General features: G+C 36.5%; 1 protein-coding gene across 10 annotated transcripts in view; it reads right to left on the bottom strand.

The window, feature by feature from the left end:
• Window positions 1-24050, bottom strand: part of ANK2 (ankyrin 2) — a 307168-nt gene that overhangs the window by 37173 nt on the left and 245945 nt on the right. For 4 of the 10 annotated variants that reach the window (XM_042811616.1, XM_042811621.1, XM_042811625.1 and 1 more), the window contains 8 exons: window positions 22793-22937; window positions 21385-21396; window positions 18042-18144; window positions 17336-17439; window positions 5164-5388; window positions 2042-2196; window positions 948-1159; window positions 71-275 (listed from right to left, as the gene is read on the bottom strand). In XM_042811616.1, coding sequence (XP_042667550.1) covers window positions 71-275; window positions 948-1159; window positions 2042-2196; window positions 5164-5388; window positions 17336-17439; window positions 18042-18144; window positions 21385-21396; window positions 22793-22937 — 1161 coding nt within the window. The remainder of the gene's footprint in view (window positions 1-70; window positions 276-947; window positions 1160-2041; window positions 2197-5163; window positions 5389-17335; window positions 17440-18041; window positions 18145-21384; window positions 21397-22792; window positions 22938-24050) is intronic. The other 6 variants (XM_042811617.1, XM_042811622.1, XM_042811620.1 and 3 more) reach the window with 2 other exon arrangements.

The following is a 24050-nucleotide window of genomic DNA, read 5'->3' as shown; positions in this document are numbered from 1 at the left end:
TATTTACCCCACGATGACTCAAAATTTCAAGAAGCACATGAGAAGAGAAACCTTAGAATTTTCAACTTACCTGTTATGCTGCATAGTAACCTTAGAGTGGGTGTGTCACCTCCATAACCATTCATGATCCCATCACTGGAGGCCTTGGGGACAGGAATTGTCATCGTGATGGGTTTATGGAACTTCCTCCTCCTGGGCTCCAGTGTGACTATAGGACTGAAGGTAGCCTTGTTGCCCAAAATCTTCTTTATAAGTTCAGTATGCATAGGTTGAGCCTTTTCAAAGCAAAAAACAGTAAGAATAGTAACTTGAAAACAGAGTACGTGAGGAACTGGATCTGTATATTGCTGGAAACGTTATAGCTGTTCCATTAGATGGCACAGTTTCCCTGCAAGTTGACAACTGACTGTCACAGAGAAAGGGAGTCCTCTATTCAACAATTTCTTACACCTCACTCCTCCTGTTCCTATTGCCTTTCCTAGCACTGTCATCACTACCAGTTTAATGCATTTAACCTATAGTAAATATAACTCTGCTGTTAGGTTGTTTTGTTTTGTTTTCTCCTGAGGACAAACTTTAAACTGTTTTAGCAAGCTACTCAGCTTTTTGCAGAAGACTACAACAATCACAGTAGCCTGACCAAGGTAAATGGTGGATCCATTCAGCAGCTTCAGCAGGAAGCATGGATGTAGTAGGTGGGGGGGTGTGGGAACCACCTCTCCCTTTCAGTAGCGAACAACTTGGTGTTTCTTCTGAGATCATATAGATGGCTAAAAGACAAGAATCTGCATAACTAGAATACCCAAATCTTTATAACTTTGATTTTCGCAATGAATTTTAGTAAGCACATTGTAGGCAACAATATACAATACAATAAGCTGTATATGGGTGACTTTACAGTCTGAAAAAAAACCAACATATATATCCTTCTAATTGTTTCATTGTACCTGGAGGCCAACACGAATTCGTTTGGTTAAAGCCCCTTCTGGGAAGACTGCCTGCACTTGTGGTACAACAGTGCTGCTCAGCACACCCCCCTCAGGTCCAATAAGGTTGCTGTCCTGTTTGATTCGAGACACCACTGCAAAGTACTGAGGGAAATCACGAGTGATGATGCGGCAGATACGTTTCTTCTCAAGTTCTTCTGGTGTGTCAAGTACTGATGCAAAAGAGAAGATGGTCAGGAAACAAGGTTTTCATAGAAGCAATACAGAAGATCCCAGCAGTCACAGTTTAACTAGTACTTATAGAAGTAAAATGAAACATCTCAACATTTTAAGCTCAGCTAAAATAGAGAAATCAAAAGAGGAATATACACATTCAACAACTAACTGAATGAAGCTTAAAACTCATAACATGTTGATAGCTTGCTCCAAATTAGCAGGCAAAGAAGCTAAGAGGAGGACTGGTCAGAGGCCTTTTCCACTTAATGTTATACTAGAGCTTGGACTTGCAGTAAGGACACAGAATTCTAAATCAAAGAAGTATCAGAGTATATGTGAACCTTTAAATATGCAAGTTGGCTCATTGTTATTAATAAAAAAAAATCCATCAAAATTAATATCAATTCTAGGATCTGCAGGTCCTAGACAACCCCAGTCCATTCTGTTCTCTCAGTAAATGAGTACCCATGAGTGACAGTTCCTCCCACACTTGCAGCTGCTTGGAAAGGATTAGTATGATAATTGCCTTGTTTTGGAAAGATATTTGATATGGGAGCTTTTTGTTTAAAACTGTGAAAAGAAGCAGGAAGATATATAACTTTAACATCTATTTTCAACTTTACGATGAGTAGATTCAGTCTACTTCAGTAGACCATGCAAGAAAAGCAGTGCTTCTGCTAGCAGTGTTCTAAAAAATGATTGTACTCCAGTATGACTATAGCAAAGTATCTGGAGTGTATGTCAGAAGTTCTCAGAGTAGACTAAACACGAGGTGCAAAACAGAAAAGATGGTAAAATGTTATTGTTCCCAGTAACAGATGTAGTAATGCAGGAGCAGAAAAAAAAAAAAAAAAAAAAAAAAGCATCGCACTGGATACCTTCATCCATCCCATTCAAGATTTCATTTAGTTCATCCTCAGTGTATTCACAAAAATGTTCCTTCCAGCTGTCCCCGTTCTCACTGCGCAGGATCACCAGTTCTCTCTCTTTCCCACGCAGAGCAGCAAAATGGGGAATCTCCACAATCACAGGCCTGGCACAGCAACACAGCGCATTAAATGCACACGGGAGAGAGGAAGAAACAGGATTAACAGCAACTCTATTCAGTCTGCTACAAAGTGACCTGGAATTCTACCCATTCTCTGGACTACTTTTGCATAATCCTAAACTAAACATCACTAACACACATTAGATTTTCACAGGGACCCAGTAAATGCTGAAGGACAGATTCAAAAGTGCATTCACCTCTTTCCACAGTGTGAATGGTATTTGGCTTAAAGAGAAATTTGAGAATTGTTTTGCAAATTTGTTCAAAACTCATCCTCATTTTAGTTGTCACTACTGTCTGGGTTAACCTGTGCAACTTCATTTCAAAGAGAATCTACTGTAATGCATATCAATAGTGGGACAAATTCTGATCTCACTTATAGTAGTGCAAATCAGAATAACTTCATTGCAATAAGTGGGCAACTGTGTCCTGTGTCAATTTTACTTTAGTTGTTCTATAAGTTCCAATGAATTTATTCTGGATTTGCACTCTGGGAGAGAGAAAGGATGTCTGAGAAGATAATCTAGGTTTCTATTTATGAACAGGAGATAAGAATTTGCCTTGTCTTACAAGCAGATGTCAATATAGGTATCAATATATGTGTGCATATATATTTATATGTATCAAGTAAATATACACACATGTGTACATACAATATATTTATAAGCACATAAAAATACATACTCTTGAAAATAAGAGAGAAAATATAAATATATTTGTATATACAGTTCTCTAATTAGAGTACCCACATAGGTTACCATATACATAGCAAATGCCATCTGTTCTATTATACTGGTGGTATTTAACATGTATCTTACTCCTTAGTACTTGAAAAAAAAAATCCTAAATTTACAGTAGATTCTTTTTCTTGGTCACAATCCAGGTTGCTTTGCTACAGACATCAAGCACATAACTAGGAAGATCTCATGCCAAAACAAAAATGAAGGCCACAGTGCTTTAAGAAAAAGATACAAACATACCACTAAAACAAAACCACATACCACAAGGGTCGAAAATGATCCACTAAGGGTTGGGTATACAAAATTTCAAATCATAGAAAGGGACAATATCATGTGCACAATGACACACACAAAAAAATCATATTGCAAAAGGAGAAGAATGAGGAGGTCAGCATCCATCAATTTGTTTCAAGTCTCTCCTACCCAAGGAATTTGGTCCCAGGAGGCCCCAGCTGAAGGATTCGGCTGACCAAGCTTTCTCCCTCATTAAGTGGGGGAGGAGCCGTAGGCAGATGAAGTTTACTGAGTACATCCAAAGCAGCAGTGAAAGAAAGAACATAAATAAACTTTATGTATTTTTTTTTGCCAGAATGCCAGTGCCACTGTCTGATCCACAGAGTGGAATTAGGCTCTACACTGAATAAGGTTCCATCCTAGAGATGCCAATTTGGTGATCAAAATCAGCAGAATGTGTTTAATTAGTTTAGGATCTCTTCTTGCTCCAAGAAAACAATGGGAATTTTTGCAGTGAACTCAATGGGAACAGGATTTGTATCTTGCAATGCATCTCTGCAGTCAGTACAGTCATTTCCTGATCTCGCTGTCAGTACAACATATACGAAAATGCTTTCAGGGAAAGCTCTGAGAAAGAATAACACCCTGCTGTACCCCAATCTTTCAGATGAGACATTCTCGTTAGACAGAAAAACCATTAAAAAAAAAGTAGGAGAGATGCTCAAGGTTGTTTTATGTGTGGGAAGACTAAATGTGACAGCACAATATTTCTTCTGCTCTTTAGATTTTGTTCTGCTTCTTTTTAAAAAATGACCAAAGAGTGAAACAAGTAAGGGGTACAAAGCATCTCATTAGATGTTTATTTGTGATATTAACAGGTATCCTAGCTGTGAAAAGAAATGGCTGGCTTGGTCTTCATATTAAATTCTCAGGTGCTCCAGAACTGCTTTTGCTTTTTTATCAGATTAGAGCAGCAACGAAGTGGTCAAAACATGCCTCGAGTCTGGTGTTCATTCACACTACATATAAAAGCAGTGGGCAGTTAAAAACTACTAATCAACTTTTTTTCTCTGCTTAATCTCAATATTTCAGAAAAATCATTAACAATGATAGTGGCTCTGATAGCTGCCTATTACAACAGCATTTTAAAGCAACTGATTTATTTTGATGACTTTAAACCATTGCAGTTTATAGGGTCACTTTTTTCAATTTCTGAATGAGGTTGTTTTTTACTGTAATAGTAGGGGTTCCGTTCCTTCGGTCATCCACTCTTGGACGCCACAGCTGATATGGAGAATATTTAGTAAGACAAATTAAAAAAAAATATGGGTAATTGCTGCTTTCAGCTGAAAATTGCTAAAACAAGTTCTGCAGCTGACACAAATCTGATCTTTCTATGGTTTTTGCAGCATAGGACGAAATAAATGACCTGGAATTCTGTGGTTGTCCTATTACTTAATTTAGCAATTTCAAACCTAGAAAAATCAAAGGTACTGTGCTTCCCTGATAGCCCAAACTTCTGATAACACAACACAAGCTTCTCAGATATGCAGCTGTAACCTGTGTTGTATTTGAAGCAGGCTTTATATCAGTGCTGTGCTATTCACACCTAATAGGCAGATTATTTAATTATTTGTTAGTTTGAACATATTTAAATATACTATGAACAGCCTTTTCTGGCTGCAAACAGATTTTCCCACTAAAATATTACAACATTTACTTAGTAATAATTAAGCCCAGGAAAGCATTTCAACCTTAGTGCAAGAGGTTAAAAAAATCAGTTTGCAAAGGAAAAGGCTTAAAAAAACTTTGTGCATTGAAAACTAACTGAAGACTTGCATTTCACACAAGCAGTCTGTTAGCATATATCAGAATAATCTTCTTCTGTTCAAATCTTGGAAGAGGAACCATTTCAGTGCAACTTGCAAACATGAAAACATACCGAACATTTTCCTTTAGGCCACATGGCACCCCTTACCCAAGAAACTGGGCCCCAGATGGTCCCACTTCGATGAGACGGCTGGCCAGGCCTTCCCCTTCCACCATGGGAGGCATGGTGGCCAGTCTGTGACGTTTCACCAAGCGGCAGGTCACTCGTGTTGGAGCAGTGCATTTCCGCGGAGGAATAATAATTCTCAGTCCGTTATGTCTGCAGCCCCTCATGGCACCCCCACGAGCATCCACCATGAAACTAACTAGGAAGCTGAAAAGTCAGGAAAAATTATTAGATTCAAAAGCATATCAACATGCCCTGTGATTATGTTTCACATACGTAACAAATACAAATACAGCTCTCTCTCTAGGAACGCATGATTAGAAAAAGCCCTTCTCCCATGTGAAGCGCTAAAGCATGCTACGATCATTTATTACTTAAACTGACAACTAGCATCTAAGAGTTCTCCACTGAAACAGTCTTACGTTACATTGCTGCTGTTGGTAGAAGTACCAGCAGTCACTGATAGATGTGTGTGAGCTTTGGGGCGTTGGAGTGCACACACGTCTATATATATTGGAAAAAGGTAATTGCAAATATCACTACTGTGTACGTGTGAGCATCTATAATGCAAAATTGGCATTCTTGTAAGTATTTTACAAACTAGTATACCTTAAAATAATTTATTTTATTTATTAAAGCAAATTCTGAACAATTTTCAGATTAAATTCTCCGATTGAAAAAAAAAATTTCATTCTAGAGTGTGTGGACGCAGTTCTTAGAAATCACTGAAGCTATCACTGATTTATGTCAAAAACTCAGTTTCTTTAATTTTAATCTCTTATAAGAAAGAACTTTTCCCTTAATAATAAGATTGTTGAAAGATATGTTTTAAGGTAGGAGAAAGCACTACAAAAAAAAAAAAGTGACTGTTTAACACTAGGTTTAGAGACCTCCTTTTTTTTTCCTTACCCTGTGGCAAGAGATTATTAAAAAAAGTTAGGAAATTACAAATAAATTATGAAAAAATAATGGTGGATAAGATGTTGAACCAATCAAAATCCTTGATTTATTAAAGAAATAATCCTCCATGCCATTAAAGAATGAATTTCAAACAGGAGTGGGGATGGACTGACAGCATGTCATTATCACTTGAAGACAAATTTGGATTTTGTTGAGCTGACAATGGCTGCCAGGTATTATATAGGAGTTTTACTTATCAATTTTTGTCTTTTTGTGCTACTTTGCACATCAATACTATGTCCCAGTGGAAACCTTATAGCTACAGGCAGTAGCACAAGATAAATTCTTATATCTTTTTCTTAAGAGAGATAAAAACATGTTGTGGAATTTCTTACTGGCTGAACTTCCTGTAGTTCCATATATAACCAAGAGACAGATTTTGAAAGATGTGCTACAAAGATTAGGGAAATTCCTGGGAAAAGTATAGAACTACTTCAATTTTTTTACTGGTATATGACTTGGAATCATTCCTGATGCAGAACGGGAATGTCAGGTTGCTGGAAGTGAAAATTAGAGTAGATGAGACAGAACGATATCAGGCCTACTTCTAGACACTAAAATAGAATCACCACAGGGGGAGTCGCAGAAATGCTACTGAAGGACCTGCAATAGAGAAAAGCCCTTATAGTGTGAGTTACAAATACAGGTATTTTTCCCACTGTCCCCTTGACCATTCTGTGCAGCAAACATTGCATCCGTTCAATATCCACACAGCTACAAGTAATTTCACATGCTGTAAAAACACAACACTCAACACACACCGTGCAAGTCAGAAAAATGGATGATGGGAAGGAGCCACAAGTGCCAGTCAGAAGCACACCATGCATCATGGATGCCAGTCTTTCTCACACATGCAGTCTCCTATTCTACTGCCATTCATATACCTCTAGGTTTTGTTAAGTGTAAAAGTCTGGGTAGTACAACCATTATCTCATTCCTTAGAGGTTGGTGTTTCTGTGGTTTTAACAAGGGGGAAAAGAAAGAAAATGAAAACATTTTATGGCTTTGATTCTCTGGGGATTAATTTAGAAAAAATGGGAGTTTCCTTCACAAAATACATACTTCATACATTTTAAAGCACAGATGAAAGAAGAGCTTAACAGATACTAAATGCTCAATTGTTGCAATAATGCTCTGCAGTTTGCATTGCAATTTTCCTTTAACTGTAGGAAGTGGTGTCATCAAAGTGTTTTGAATTATGTTTCAGAGAATTGCTCCAATTCTCTATTATAATGGGTGCTTTAATAACACAGAGTTCTCAAAGAAGAGATTCACATTTCGGTGCTAATACTATGAGCAACAGAAATACTACCCCCCTAATTACCAGAAGCTGATGAGTACACTTACTGAATTAAACAAGCATTCACATTTTTGATTGTGTAAGCTGTCAGGAATACAGTGTTTGTGATTCATTTATTAGTCATTATTGACATAATACTCAAGATGGCATACATTAACAGGATCATCTTCCTTTTCTGTCCATCACTGAAAATACCAGTGCTAGTTCACCTCTCTGTCTTATATCCACCTCAACTTATCTCCCTGTGGCTCAGCAATGCCAAGAACACTGCTGCTAGAACACTTCACTTCTAGAAGAATACATACACACAAAAGAGAAGGGTCCAAAGCTAATAATCTAATAATCTCACTTCTGACCATAGTAATGGATGTTAGGGGGAAGTTCTATACAAGGAGAGTGGTTAGGCCCTGGAACGGGCTGCCCAGGGAGGTTGTGGATGCCCCGTCCTTGGATGTGTTCAAGGCCAGGTTGGACGGGGTCCTGGGCAACCTGATCTGAATGTGTGTGTTTGGTGGCCCTGCTAGGCAGGGGGGTTGCAACTACATGATCCTTGAGGTCCCTTCCAACCCGGGTGGTTCTGTGATTCTGTGTGTGATTCTGTAATGGCTTCTGTTCCTTATAGTATGATGCTTTTTTTCCTCTGCACCACTCAGACTTACTTAAAGACAAGCAGAGTGCAGGATCAGTAGTGCTTTCTCACAAAGCACATATAACACAATCCAGATTACTACCCTATGTAGTGTATGACCAACATAAAAGCTGGATCAGGAGTAGTCTTTAAATTCAAACATCGGTAAGAGCCTGGTATTTAATTCCCCCCTCCAGTAATAACCCTGTGTTCCCACGCTGCAATACTCATAATACAGACCAACTAAAAATCAAACATGGCATTTCTCTTTAGTACACTCTTGAGATGTAAAGCAATAGCTGTGTGTGTTCAGTCTTTAATTAAAGTTGCAACTGTTTCTTTCAGTTTAAGTTTACTGAATTTGTCTAGCAGCCAAAGCACATCAGAGCAAGGTCTCTCAGTTATCTGCCATTGAAAGCAACTAGCACTTCAAAGAGTGGAAGAATGGGCAAAGGTCTCTCAAAGTAGGACACAAAGATAATAATGATGATGAGAAAAAAAGTCAGATATTATTTACTATAAAAGCAGCTGTTTCTATCATACAGAATATCTAACATATTTAACAAATAACAAGATAAAATCTAGCAAACGTGGAATGTTCATCACAGTATATAGCAAAAAATATATTTGTACTGTATCTCTGAAACAGACCCCCAGATGAAATGGGAGATTTCTGAAGGGTGCCGTGGCTTCTGGCTATATAGCAAATTCAGGCAAACACAGCCTAGTGTGAAGACAGCAGAGAAGGAACGGTGCCAATTATCATACAAAAAATATGCAACAGCTAGTACACAAAAAGCAGCTATTCACCACTGTGAAATTTGAGGCAAACTGATTTTGAGGAACTAGGAAGAGATAGCATTAACACAGTACAAAAGAAAGCAAGCAAAGGGGAAAAAGTTCCCAGTTCAACAAGCCACATCTTAAGAGTCTGAAAAGACAGCATACAGCTGTAGGATTTCTAGAGCTGGCAAGAATGTGGAATTATATTCTTTTTTGCCTTTCCACCCTGTTTCTTAAGTTTTTGCTGAACTCATTTTTTTACCCATTTATTTAGTCCAATTTATTTTAACCTTTTAAATTAGCACAATCCACATTGGTTTGCATATTTACACGCAGTAGAGTTAAGAAAATAATTTATAACAAAGTATTTTCTGAATCATAGCAGCATCCTTTTCCATTTACTTGCTCTATAGAAAGGCATCAGGACTGTGATGTTACTGTTCCAGGACTAGAAAGTCTTTGTTTTGAGGGACTGTGTGTATCAATATCAAAGATATTCATACAAAACTATGGATGATATTAATAAAACACACTTTCTGAAACACATGTGAGAGTGGAAAAAAAATATATGACTAATATAAAGAAAAAATAATATTCAGATTAACTATTTGCTCCTTCCTCACTATTTCTTCTCTCCCTAATGTTTCTTCTACCAGAAGTAAAGTGGCAAGACTAAGGTAGGAAGAGATTCTTACTCAAAAGAAGAAACAAACCCAGCAGGAGCACTGGCAGATATTAAGCCACCACTGGAATTAGTGGTACTTTATCATTGTAAGTTTCTAAGGTCAAAAAGAAAATAATAAATAGTACTGGAGTACGAAAAGCCCTAACACCATATATACTTCTTCTGGTCATGTGAGCTGGACATTGCAAAAAAAAGTTACTTTGGACTAAACACGAAACTTTACTTCATCTCTCAACTGCAGAAAGAAGTACAAGCATCTATGTACAGAAAATGAAGATAAGAGGGGTGCTTAAAATGAAACACAAATAGCTGTGAAGAGCCCAGAATAAAAATACAAATGAAAGAAAGAAAAAATGTTAATAGGATTAAAGGGCATCAGAAAGCTCTTACAGACTTTCACCAGAAAAGGAGAGGAAAATGGCATTCTGAGAAAAATTAGGCAGATGTATGCTTCTATGATAATCTATTGTAGTTTTAAAAATTAGAAGAAGGGAAGATAAAAGAGAAGATAAAATGATAATAACAACAACTTACAGGAACTCCACAGAAATACAATAGCTACAATTTTCAGAAGGGCACAATAGAGGAAGGAAAACATTAGCAGGGATTAATACAGTTAAGGAGAACTGAGGTAAAACTGAGCAGATGGAAAACAATATAAATAGCAAAAAACATTTGGGCAGTTGAAAATGTTTCTGTGAGTCATTTAAAAGGCAGCCAAAATCAATGAACTGATTGATCAAGCCATAGAACAAATTGTCACGTAACCTTCATCAGAAAAAGTCTACTTTAGAGCACATTTTAGATGTCTTTCCCATGATAGCTAGATGCTGCGGAGGCATCCTTCTTAAGCATTAACTTTGAATTATCTTGACAACTCATTGCAAAAAATGGATTTTAACTAAGTGATAATTCAAAATCAAAACCAAAGGGTTAAAGTGGAAGAAGTTAAAATCTGTGTGTCAGAACAAGGCAAAAATGACACGAGCTTTGTCAGTACTTGAAGTCAAGACAGACTTACTCAAAGTTTTCATTTCTGACATCTTTAAAGGTTGAAATAGAAATGATGCGTGATACAAACATGATATTTACGCAGTCTTGCACATGGGACTGATACTGAGCTTTCCTGTGACTTAGCAAGGTGGAAGTGAAAATATTAGGGCTTTATATAGCCAAATCAGTGAAACAAATTACCTTTGGGGAAAATATTGCCTTCTCTCTTTTAAAGAGAATGAAGGAAAAATCAGGATTTGAAAAATAATAACAAAAGCAATTCTCTTCTAGAAATAATTTATAGACTGCAAGTGATGCTACACATCTTCTGGTTAGCAGTTAATCAAGCATTACCCATTCACCTCTAATTTAGCTATACCTACTAATGAATAGTACAGACCGGTTAATTTCCTTTAATTCTAAAGCAACTAAACCTGGCAAATACACCTGGCATATGTCAAGCAATGTCATACTGCTAGTTATGGACATATGGAAAAGCCCCCTATATCTTTCAAGCCTTCTATAACAAAGCAAACATCAGTGAGTTTTCTGATGGCTCCACTTGAACAAAACACAATCTATGCATTGGATTTATCCACCTCATACTGACAAAAATTACTGTGATTTCCAGTAATGCGTAAATTTTTGTATTTCCCATCCCATCCTGTGTCATTATTCCCTCTCCCATTTTTATTCATATGGAATTAGCGCAATCTTATTTTGTATCTATGCTCATTTAAGGGATAGAGGATTACAAACAAAAGATGGATATGTCAACACTAGGGTGAGAGAAGACAGATACTGTGTGGTTTTTAAAGAACCACTTATGTAAACAGCTTTGCAGAAGAGTCACGCTTCTAGGTAGCTGTAAATGCAAGCGTGTTGGCGGCACTCAACACACTTTTCACTCTGCAGAATCATTTGAAGAGCCATGCAAATCTAGCAATATGAAGTATCTTTCTAGGACAGGCAGCAGTTCTAATACACACAAAATCAGTATAGGCAAACTCAGTATACCATTTTCATATGCTCAGTTCAGATATGATTATCCTTTAAACTAACTAAGCAGGCATACATGCTCTCATCAGGTAGCAAGGTACAGTCAAAAAGCTACAACTGGAGCACATCCATTGTAGGCACATTTGAGAACTTTCACGTGTATGTTATCTTAACTTTATCAAAGACAGTGGGAAACAAGGAGATAGCAGCATTCAGTGTAAGTCGCAGTGAGAAGAAGCAGAAACAGACATCAGGGTGCTTCAGCCATTGTAAAGTGTTCAGCTGGAGAAGGAAACCCATAGAACTGAAACTAAGAGAAAAGGCCTCACTCCAGCTCTCACTGAAGTCAACAGCAAGTTAATCGACTACCTCAGTGTGCTTTTGATCAGGCTGCAGCTATGCCATGTGTAAACAAGGCAAAATACACATTTGAGGAGGACAAAAAACATGATTCTACACAAGAATCCACTAGAAGTAATAACTCTTTCTCTTTGCTGCATTTGTCAGCTCTGGAGAGATTGACTGACATCACCTAAAAACATGGTTCTGTAGTTTGGGATTTTATTTAGCCACTTAATTTCGCATAGCTGAATATTTTTGAAATCTTATGCTTTTTCCATGATTATGTTAAAGGAGATGAAATTTTCTGTCAGTAAATAACTTGTTTGCTAAGTGAACATAATGGGAAATTACCACTTCAGGTCTCCGTGCAGGAAGTGATGTGTCAGTGATAAAATCACTGCTTGACACAGAAAATGCACTTGGTATGAACAATTAAAAATATGGAGTCCAATTTCATTTCTTTCAAATACAGCACTGCTATTCTACTGGTTCCAACAGGGTGGCATAATTTGGAAGATATGGCATAGGAAGTGGTTCTGCGACATTCTTTATACAGTGAAGAGAAAAAGCAAAAGCCCACTTGGTGAAATGAAATTTGATACTAAACCTATTTACAGTTTGTCTTGCATTTTTTGTGTTTTTTTTTTTTCCTTTCTTTTACCAATATCCATCCAGATCATTGATAAAGAAAACTTACTGTTAATTAAATCAAGGATTAAAACAAATTAGAAATGCATAGGAAGTTTGACAAGGCTGTTTGCAGCAGACCTGTAATGTGCCCAGCATTTTCTCATATAGGATATAACAGCAGATGGGAGAAAGTGGATGCTCAGTCACAAGAAAAATAGGTCCATGTGTAACTGTTATAGACAGAGAGGGTTTTTTTTTTCCTCGTGTCTAATGTGCACTATCAAAACACTAAAGCAGCCTGAAGTGAGGTAAGAGAGAAGGATAAATATGGCAGATGAGAGGTGCAACATGTTAAAGAAAGAAATTATGCAGAAGTTCACCTGCTGTTGTCATGATCAAGACATGGAGAAGAGCATCTGCAACAGAATAGATGATTTAACATCAAAAAAGTAAAGAAAAGAAAAGGAAAAGTAAATGAGTTAAATAAAATACTGAAATACTGGAAAAAATGAAACAGATTTCTAAATTAAACACATGAATATATATACTGCATGCATATTCATTACAGGTGAGAAATTAGAAGGAGGTGTGAAAAGTAAGGCTACATAAACATCCTTAGTTGCAAATGATTACTACTACAACAGTAGTAAAGCTAAAATGCTCTGCTTTCTCTATATACATTCTCAAACTGGAAGTCAGATACATAAAACGTAAAGTTAGAATCTGAGTAAATCTTTCAGAAACAGACTATAGTTGGTGTCTGTAAACACATTTAAATTTGGACCACGATATATTAGAAGTATGTGTCTAGACTATTTCCAGGCAGTGTTTCTAATAACACAGGCAATCATGATTTTCTATTAATTCCCTATGTATGTAATCTATTGTTCCTTTTCAACATGTTTATTGTCCTCCTTCTGTTCTCCACTACAGGATGACAAATTTTAAACTTTCAGTTTGACCGGTTTAGACTCTTAGTAATGTGTTCTGCGGTCAGTTAGTCTTCTGATGTTGCTTGTTATCATCTGTATCTCTATTGTGTTTTCTTCCATTGACAGAGATTTTCTGTTAATGAAATAAACCCCATTTTACTTTATTGTGACTTCCTGAATAAGGCTAGAATACAATTTGAAATCATTTAGGTTTTCAGATTTTAGAAATGACTATCAGCTGGTAGCTGCCAGGTCCTGTTTCCATAACTATTTCTGGAAAATGAATGTCACATTGGGGAAACAATATTATGGATTCAAAATACAACACTCAAAATATATTTTCTTTACCTTGTTAGTAAGGATCCAGTCTCCTTTTTTGCAGACAGACAGCTAAGAATGATAATTGACATTATTTGTCACAGTACCAGCTACCAACTCCCTTGTCTTTCTCCCTTTTTCATTGATGGAAGAAAAAACTTCCAGAAAGGTAAATTTAATAATAGCCCAGCTATTTAATTTTGTCAGATATAAATACTGATACACTCGAAACACCTATTAGTCAAATACGTTAACAACTCCTTCATCAAATTAAGAAAATAAAAACAGGCATTTTATTGCAAGCAAATTAAGAGCTGGAAAACATTTAGTGCTACTGTGTATCTTGCTCCAGGACATGGAAGCAAGCTAATATCAGCGCAACATCAACACAAAGCTCCTCACTCCCACTGCCACATTTCTGACAGCATGACAGATCTGCCTTTCTTCTTATACAGTATCTTTATGTATTAGCCAGGAAAATTCTTAGAATCTAATCTACAGAACTAAACTGGGAGATCTTGTTCACTGTATCACCTGAACTGAAGAATGAAAACAACTTAATTTTGCACGTTACATATACCTGAAAAATCTTACACTCAGTCTTATCTTTACCATTTACACTTAGCTACTGTGTGTGATAGAGACCTAAGAATACCATACTGACTGACAAGAAATGTCTAAATGCTGCAAGTGAAAAGAAACCATTCAGTTCAGCATTTTTTTTACCTTCCAAATTAATGAAAATATTATGTGCTCTTGCGCAGTAGAATACTGTGAGGTATCAGATTAAAACTGTGAAGCATATTTGCATTTATGTAGGTGTTAGTTCTGTCTCCCATAATGCTTCAGCAGGAAATTATGCATAACACTCCTTTTATTACCAGCGGAGTGATAAAATGCCACCTTATTGAACATTCAGCATCCAATCTTCCTGGTACGAAGACAAATCCTTACCTTTGCTGAATTTGTAAAATCAGATAGTTTTATCAGAAGTAAATCTCATTTGCTAAAAGGAAGTTTAAATGCAGAAATTTGTACACTTTCCTTAATCTAACGTATTAAACTATTCAGAAGTGGTTAACTGTGTAAAAATGACTAGGAAATGTTTATGTTGAGACAGTGGGCACCAAAAGTGTTACATTTAATAAGAAAATTGTTTTACTGTTTTTGAAACAGCTGCCAAAGACTCTGACCAAGGATTTTGTCTTTCACGTCATACTGATGAACTCATCAGCATACTGAAATAACAGTTACATTTAAGTTTTAAATGGATAGTTGAAACTTTTTCTCCTTCAGAAATATCAGACCTAGGAGAAGCTTTGGTTAGTTATGCAAAAATTGAAACATACACCTGTGAACTTTCATACCCAGAGAGTAGTTCTAAGTCTTTTTGATTGGATACATTACACTGTGATCCACAGAAACACTTCTCTACAATAGGAGGTTGGTAAGAACTCAGCAATTTGGAGTTAACCACTGAAGTAGTGCAAGGAGATAATAATATCAATTTTCTCTCAGATTGCAGAGAACACAAGACAAAGATGATCTGCGCCAAATAAAGCTTTGTCCAATACTTTGCTGATGTGTTAGTTCATAAAAAATGTGGTCTATATTCAATACATTTCCAGTGTCTTGAGCAAAAGCAAGGGCATACTCTTGCTTATACCTATTAGCAATGTTTACATAGTGTTTCTTTTCTGGTACGCACTACTTCAGTGCTTGTACCCAAAACATAAGCAATACTGCTCGTTCCTAATAACCTGTCAATAATAGTATGTATCTAAAGAAGTGTGTAGGTGATGGAAGAAATATAGATGACAAATAGATCTGCTTTCTTCCAGTTAAGTGACTGCAACAATCATGCACTCCATTCTTCTACAATAGTTTCACTTTTTAAAAGGGGTCTTACAAGCATAACTCTAGTAGGCAATCTATTTTCGTATAAAAGATGCACCCCAGCAGTTTTTGGTACCTTGAATAAATCTAACGTGATAATTTCGATAAATCTAAGTCAGATAAAAATGAAGTGTTGTACAGCCTTTTCCAAAGGCTGAGTAATTGTTAATATAGATTTCTTTATTACAGTATTTAGAAAACATATGAAAAAAACATAATTTGAGTGGTGCTGAACTTCACTGTTGCATACAAAAATGCAGAGAGTTGTTGCTCTTAAAGTCAGATATTCTTACCCTAAGAACAGCATCCTTGTCATCAAAAATGATCTAAACCGCTAACATTTTTTTTGATCATGAAATAAATTTTACTCATCTCGAAAAAGTTCATCCTCTGCAATCGCTAGAAAGACCTACCTTGCTGTAACTGAAAAGAAATACATCCTTTGGAAAAAGGCTGTAAACCATTTAGAGTTAGAATAAACACAAAACCAATTTTAAAGCTTATATCTCAGCATTGATAATAACATGTATACTGTACAAGTTAAGCATAGTCATTTCATTTGTTAGTTATGGAGCTCAAAAAGCATATCCAAACAACACTGGCTACATCCAAATATCCTACTACCAGCTAACAAACTCCTCATATATGCCATAGATCAGTCAATTTGCACTCTCAGTTATGACAACATTGTTCCTCTTCTAGCCCAGAACTGCCTGCTATTCCAGATGGAACTGTAGTATTATCTCTGAAAGATATGGACTGCAAACTAATTTGATATTAATGCAAACTAATTTGAGATTAACAAAAAATCTTTCATTTTGTGATGTCCAGCCATTCTGCATACTACATAGCTCCGCAGAAATATTTTTGTATTGCATGTTGTTACTAACTCATCTGCACATCTCATCAAATTTCTTGGCACAAGTATCAAACTCAGTGTAAAGAATAAAATTACTCCAAACGCAGTAAGCAAGAGAACTTAAATGCATGCACAGATTTTGAAGCCAACCATGATAAGCTTTATTAGTAGGAGTTTGACTGGGCCTACATTTTGACCTGTCTTACTATATTTCAATGGTTTTAGCTGAAAGACAAATGCTTAGAGAAAGTCAGTTGTGAAAACATATGTATACAGTGGCCAAATATGCATAAACCATGTAATATTTATTGTGTTTGTCTATTACACACTTTGTGTACTTTAAAGTCCTATGTTTTTGTTGTTGTTTTGTTTTGTTTTTAATTAATAATTCTGACAAGCACTAGATTTTGTGTTTACATACTTTTTTAGCACAGAAAGTACTTTGCCACCAAGACTGATGAGCCCTGTGGCTTCAGTTATTACTAACTCTAAAAATGACTTTTTCCCATAAAACTCACACAGATGCACATGTGTATGTGACAATTATCTTATTCCTCTGGAACTTGACAGAAACCTAACCTGCAGATTTCAGTGATTTCAGTGGGTAGGTAGTCTTGGTATTCAGAGTTGCCAGAACTTAAGTGATTGTATTTTTAATTCATTGACTTCTCTAGGAGAGGGTGAATTAAAAACAAACAAAAAAACCTCTTAGTTAAGAATCTGTTAAAACTACTGCCATTGCAAGTATTCTGTTTCTTTTTCCCTTTCTTTCTTTCTCTTTTTATTTTTATTTTTTTAATTTTAAGACAATACTAATTGATACACTTACCCTGAATGAATGGGGCTGGAAGAAAGAGCCACATTATCCAAGTTTTCAGGCCCCCAGCTTAAGCGATATGAATTCCTTTCTGCTTCTTTGGCCAGAGTAGTTACCTTGGTAAACCAAAAAAAATGTGTTGTTTGTTGGTTTTTACTATAATTAACACCATTAATCAATGAAACAATAAGAAGATGCATTTTTCATAGTACTACTTGCAGTGCTTGAATTTTTTTCAGAAGTAAACAAACTATAGTAGCAAAATGATATTAGAAACCCCTTACTATAAAATTTTACACTTGCCCAAAGTAATCATTTCTGTTAGTGGTCCCACTGAAATAAACACTGTGATTTATCAAAGTGGCATTTCCTAAATAATTTTTTCTTAAATTAAGGTATGCTTCAGGATTATACATTTGAGGACAGTGACTTTGAGTTATCAGATCACTCAATTCTTGGGCCCAATGGCTATTAGTGTGGTAAAATGGAGAACATTATTGTCTTTGTCCTATATTCATACAGCATAGTCATTTATTTTGGAATAGAGCTTCATATTGCATAGTATAATATGACATTAAGTATCAACTGCAATTAAAGAGGTTTATATTACAAAAGATAAAGCAGCACACACTATATGTTCTCTGTAAATTTAAACAGTAATTTTTGTGTATTTCCATATTTGCCCAAACAAAGTGTGAAGTTAAGAGAATGTGCTTACCTGCTGGCTAGGGATTACAACAGTGTCGTCAATCATGGCACTGTCCCTCAGATAGGAGGCATGGCTCAGTGTGTGAGACCTGTCTGAACTGAAGGATCGTAGGCTGGTAGGTTGGTAGGATGCCATAGCAATAGATCAGCAGTACAGATGATGTTGCAAAGGTGTGATGATAGATAAAGTGGGAGAATGAAAAAAAGCGTGCAATTAGCAATATGATGCAGCTTCCAGGGGGAGTATATAATAGTCATGAGAGGGGAAAAATAGAGCTTTACGAATCTGTTAAGTTGTTTTTCTGACCAAAGGCCACAGAGCATTCTGACTGACTTTTATTCATTTCGAATGCAGAACCTAGAGATTAATCTAGGTGATTTACAGTTTACTTTATATTCACAAATGCTTTATACTTGGCTTTGTGGCATGATTGTTTCCTTAATTAAAAGAAATACAAATTCCTTTTAAATAAGGCTCTTTGGAAGAGTTCTCTCTCCTGCTACATACTGCAAGAAAAACAGAATGCTAAATCCAAAGAAAATCTGAAATGACACTTTCTAGAGCTTAGTTATGATCTACTCTAACCCCATTAAAATTTTAAATGAGTAAAGCTTGATATTGTCCCCTGGAAGGTACACACAGCAAGGTGAATTGTGGCCAGCCACAAGCTTCTGCATAAGACAAATTCTTCCTCTGTATGCCAACAGCATCTTTAGAGGCAATCTGAATGTCAGCACTGTTTTCTCATTAAGTACATACAGCTCCACAGAAAACTGGTTGCTGTAGCAATAAGGGATGCAAGGCAGTAAATAAGCTGCTTCCAAGCACTGGTTTAGAATTTAACTGCAGTATTCACCAGCAAAAAGCCAACAAGACAAATAACACACCACAGAAAGAAATATTGAGGTAAATGGAGTTTCTGCTATCATATACCACTAGCTTGGTGTTCTATATGCATTCACTAGCAGGAAAGTGACTTTTAAGAGTGGATCCATCATCTTTAGATGATGTACGTGCACTTTGTGATATTGTTCTGTACTCTGATGAATACAGTACATGTAACTAAAGGAAGTAACCTTTTTTTCATGGCTTATACATCCATGAGTACTACTCATAATGACTAATGCCCTGGATCGGTACAGCAGGCATTTATTAATGGGATAATTAATGGCAGGATAATTAATTTTCATCTGTTAGCAATAACAATGTCTCAATTACATTGTGGACATGATATTCAAGTACTTAAATGCAGATCATGTCAGAAATCAGGTTTTACCATCTGGTTCAGACCAATCAGCCTTTTGGAATAATAGCTAACTTCACTGCCCCCCACACACACATTCTTTAATCCTTTTTAGAAGAAAATGATAATCCTATTTTTATTACAAATACCTAACCCTGTAGAATGATCAACACTATTACGACTGGCAGACACCAGTGGCCTACTTAGCATAACAGACGGACTATACAATACTGAAAAACAGATAAGCATTACACAAATATCAACCTTAGAAAAGTCTTGAGAAAAACAAAATGCCCATCATCAAGTAGTATCTTTTACATGTCATGTAATGTCTCTCCCCAGACAAGTAAAAGAAGTAAGACAGGTTAGGCTGATATTTGGAATATTTCTGGGATCGTGCATTTCTGGAATATAATTCTGATTTCATTAAGACAAAAATTATTTTGATTTCAAGTAGTTCACCCTGTCTGCACAAAATCATTCCAGAAAAATACAATGTGAAAGGGACTCTTGACAGAAGGATATTTTAGTTAAACATTTTAGTGTGAACTAGGTAGGCAGAGTACATGCTGCTTACTCATAATAACAGTACTTCAATGAACATTTGTTCTTTGGGTGGAAAATAAGCTCCAGTAGCAGACCCCATTTGCCAACATTCAACTTTTTCCACTTCAACACTTGACACTTTCAGAATTGCTTTGCTGTGCCATGCAATGCTGGAAAGAAGTTCACCAGCCAAACTGTAGGTTCTGCCACTCAGTTAATATAATGTGTAATATTAATCAAAGGAAATATGTACTAGAATTGATAGATCATCTGTATGATGATTTTGTCCATGTTCTATAAGTGCCTGACATTACTTCTACTACCACTACAAGCAGCCTAGTACATTTCCAGTACGTAGTGCATGTTACCTCCAGTAAACACCCAATACTTCTGAGGCATGGACTTCATCAAAAGAGAAGGTATGCACAAACATGACTGAGGTCTGCAATAAATTAATTTTAATTTTCTACTATTAATTTCTACTGTTTATTTCAAAAGTAGTGTTCAGACAACACTGCCCCTCTTCTGTGTGCCGCACCAGCTGAAGGAAGAACAAAGAGTAGTTTGTTTGAAGTCTGTGATTCTGAGATCTACAAAGACACTGTCTGAAATGTCAGTCCAGTTAAGGAAGTGTAGTGTAATCACACAGAAGCACTCTCCTCAGCCACAGCAAGTGAACTGTGAAACCCAACGACCCCACAAAGCTTTTACCGCATGCCTTGCCTGTGTTTAGGTATGTGCAGGCATGTATCATTCACCTCTCCTAAGTCCTGAATGAACCCCAGATGGTATCCAGAAAAGGAAAGCAGTATACTCTAGCCAACTTTCTAGTCTGGATAATTAGAAGACCACACTGCACTACTTGCCCATCCACTTGTTCACCTAGACAGATACCTCCAGAAATCTCTAGTCCAGCTGAGTGTATCTATCGCTGTGACAAGTGTATAGTGTTCCAGAAACCTGGGAAAATAACCTGGTGTCATTGAAAAACAGTATAAATCAGCCTTGGAAATACCTCGCTATTACAGACTGAAGAGTTTCCTCATAGATATCATGGACAAAAGGTGGAAGGCATCTACACTGAAAAGGAGTATATTCGAATACTGATTAACTCATATGGCCTTAAATGGTTGTTGCCCTCCATATCCAAAGAGGGAATCCAACTTATGTAGCCCATTCTATTTATTTTTTTTTTTATTCTACCACTGTTCTTCCACATAGAAAATGGAAACAGCTAACTTTCACAGCAGCATGATGAGAGGAAAATTTCCAGCTGTTGTGATCTTGTGCAGCTTCCCTGATTCTTACTAGAGGGGAGTTTCTGTGATACAGTAGCTATGTCATACCATGACCTTTCTACTGTCCTACTGACAGTACTGTTGTATCTGTATTCACCTATGCACATCATACTCATTTGAGACGACAACCATCTGCAACAGCAATACCATTCATTTGGTTCTCAAGATTAACATTCCAGCACAGAGCAGGCCTTCAAAATGAATGAAGAGAGACAAGTGCCATGAAAGGATAGAAAGACATGTTTTCATGCTGTGTAATACCTACCTGGGCATGGTGCTATGTAAGCATATGAAAAAGAATGAAGGGGAGAGAGAAATAAAACAAACAGGGAAGATGGTTACAAAAGAAAATAATATGTTTTTAAATCAAATTGTTAATGCACAAGATTATATGAGTAGAAGCTGCTAGTACTATTTTGCTTTGCTGAATTTCTTTAAAAAACAAAGTCGGTGTAATGCAATGAAAATTACAAGGACAAAAAAAACAACTACAACAAAACAATTTAAGTAGTGTCTGAAAATTCTTACAATCAGTAACCTGATAGAGACAGAGAATGACAACATGGAGTCAGAAAGATGCACTTCTTTTCACACTTTCTCTATCATTTTGCTTCATTTGAAAATAACCATGCATGATAAATAATGTGAAATCATTTTCATTCAATTCTAAATAGAACACAACAATTATATGCTTGTGAAAATCTACTGAAATCCATTGACAGCTTATTGAAAGTTAAACTGTTCTAAATGGTTGCAGAAACCGGCTTAACATTTGGCTGCACAATCATTTCATACAACCTCCTAAAAAACAAAAACAGCAACAAAAATAAAAACCCACAAAAACATTTTTACCATTGAAAAAGCATCATAAAAGGTTTCGATTTTTAAGCATTCTGATGCAGTTCATAAACATCATCTGAGACTTGAAAAGCAATAGTCACTTTGTTTTCAGTGGATTCATGGAAGCTGTCTAAATACCAACAAAGGCTGCAAGTTTAAAAGACCTCACTGATGAGGGGTGTACGCATGCTGTGAAGCAAACTGAACTGTTTCCTGACATCTTTTGTTCCAGCAGCAATTCACAGCCTACTGAAGTAAACAGAATGGATCCTACTGACTTCACTGAGTTTCAGAAACGTTGCCAGCGTAACAGTCAAGGCTGGAAAATGTTGGCTACAAATTATTTCTGTTGCCAAGACCTCATTTTTTTAAATTATTTTTTAGTGAACATTGTCAATTCCCACAAAATACTCAAAAGAAAGTCAGCTCACCTAACACTAACACACACTGTTCACCTTCCCACACAATCCCTGACTCATGTAAAGAGAAGATTAAGATGATTTATGAGTCCTTTCCAAGACAAGACTTCTTCCTTTGCCGGGCCACAAAGACAATAAAGCAAGCCACATTTTTTCAAGAACCAAATAAGAGTCAGAAACAAATTATTCACTAGATTCTGAATTCAGTATCAGTGCCAGATATGTTAATTTCTTGACTGGTTAGGAAATTTTCTCCTGACCACGTCTTCCCCTTACAAAATATCAACTGATACCTCGACATACTTAGTAAAGAAATGTAAAGTGCATCATCCCTTGTCTCCCTTGAGTTAAAGAACTGAGGAATGGATTTCAAACACTCATACCAAGAGAAAGGATACGTATCCAGGCAGATACCTGTCAGACCGCCCTCCTTCCAAGCTGTACCTCAGGTAGTTCATACCATCTAAGAACTGGCTGCTTGGTAAAGAGTCATCTCCTAGTTCTTTGAGATCTTCTGGCCTAAGGTACTCTCCTCCATCTCCTGTCATTGTATCATCACCTTTAAATCAAACACAGAAGGGACAGAGGTAAGCATTTAATTTTGTTTACACATTGGAATCTAACAGCTGGATGGCACAATTAAAACAAAGGCATTTTCCAGTCAAGAAACGCTGCAAACCACAAGCAATTAATGTATTTAATGAAGCTGGCACATCAAGCAAGATTAAAAAAAATTCAAAATAAAGTTGAAAAAACAATCACACTTACTCTGCATTTGTTGCACATACTGGCAAGGGGCAAATATATTTGCTATTTTGTAAAGCACAGCCTCTACATCCCTTTTATTCTTTTTTGTTATTATTATTTTTGTGCATTAAGCATGAAAATATTTCTAAAACAAGGCAATAACCAGAACCTGGAAGTAAATTTACATGTATAGATTTTATTGATCATTTATCCAAAAGTAATTCATAATGAATCTATGCCTAAAATGATAATTGGTTATTGGATATAGCAACTTTTTTGCATGTATCTTGAATTTCAGGCCCAAAATGATTTTCCCCAGGAAATTTTGTCTATGTGAAGTCACTGTTAGCTTTTGCTGGCAGATAAACATTATGTTCTGAACTGACAAACAGCGTGTAGATGTTTATTTTTCATTTCCATTTGCAACATGGTTTCCCTCTGCAGTTTCTTCCTGGAGATATACTTATTGCAGCCACTTTCACAAGGGTTAGTGTGAGTCTGCCACTGGTTTCATGTGGCCCACAGAACCACACAACTGTAAGCCATCAATACATTCAGGTTTTCTCATTTGCTTAGCTGCATGGGAAAACACTGAGAACCTGAAGTTCTTCTCCAGTTATGTGAAGAGGTCTGTAACTGTCATAATATAGGAGCTATATTCAGAGGCTACACATCTCAGCCAATAATTCACCCTGATACACACAGAATCCCAAAGGATTGTAAGGGTTAGGGAAGAGGTATTAACGCTGTTTCAGAAAGCATTCACTTGGGCATCAGGACTACTGCTATTCATAAGATTTAAAGACATAATAAAGCAAAACTGGGGGGGGGGGAATAAAAGTTACTGCTGCTATTTCTGGTAGAGGGTCTTTTTTTTTCCCCTGCAAAACATCATTAGCATCACAAACTCTATGAATGGTGCTCT

This window comes from Centrocercus urophasianus, unplaced genomic scaffold (genome assembly GCF_019232065.1).
Source record: "Centrocercus urophasianus isolate 14NV4802_14NV808 unplaced genomic scaffold, USGS_Curo_1.0 seq_13, whole genome shotgun sequence".
Classification (NCBI taxonomy): Eukaryota; Metazoa; Chordata; class Aves; order Galliformes; family Phasianidae; genus Centrocercus; species Centrocercus urophasianus.
This window is presented reverse-complemented; position numbering and strand designations above follow the sequence as displayed.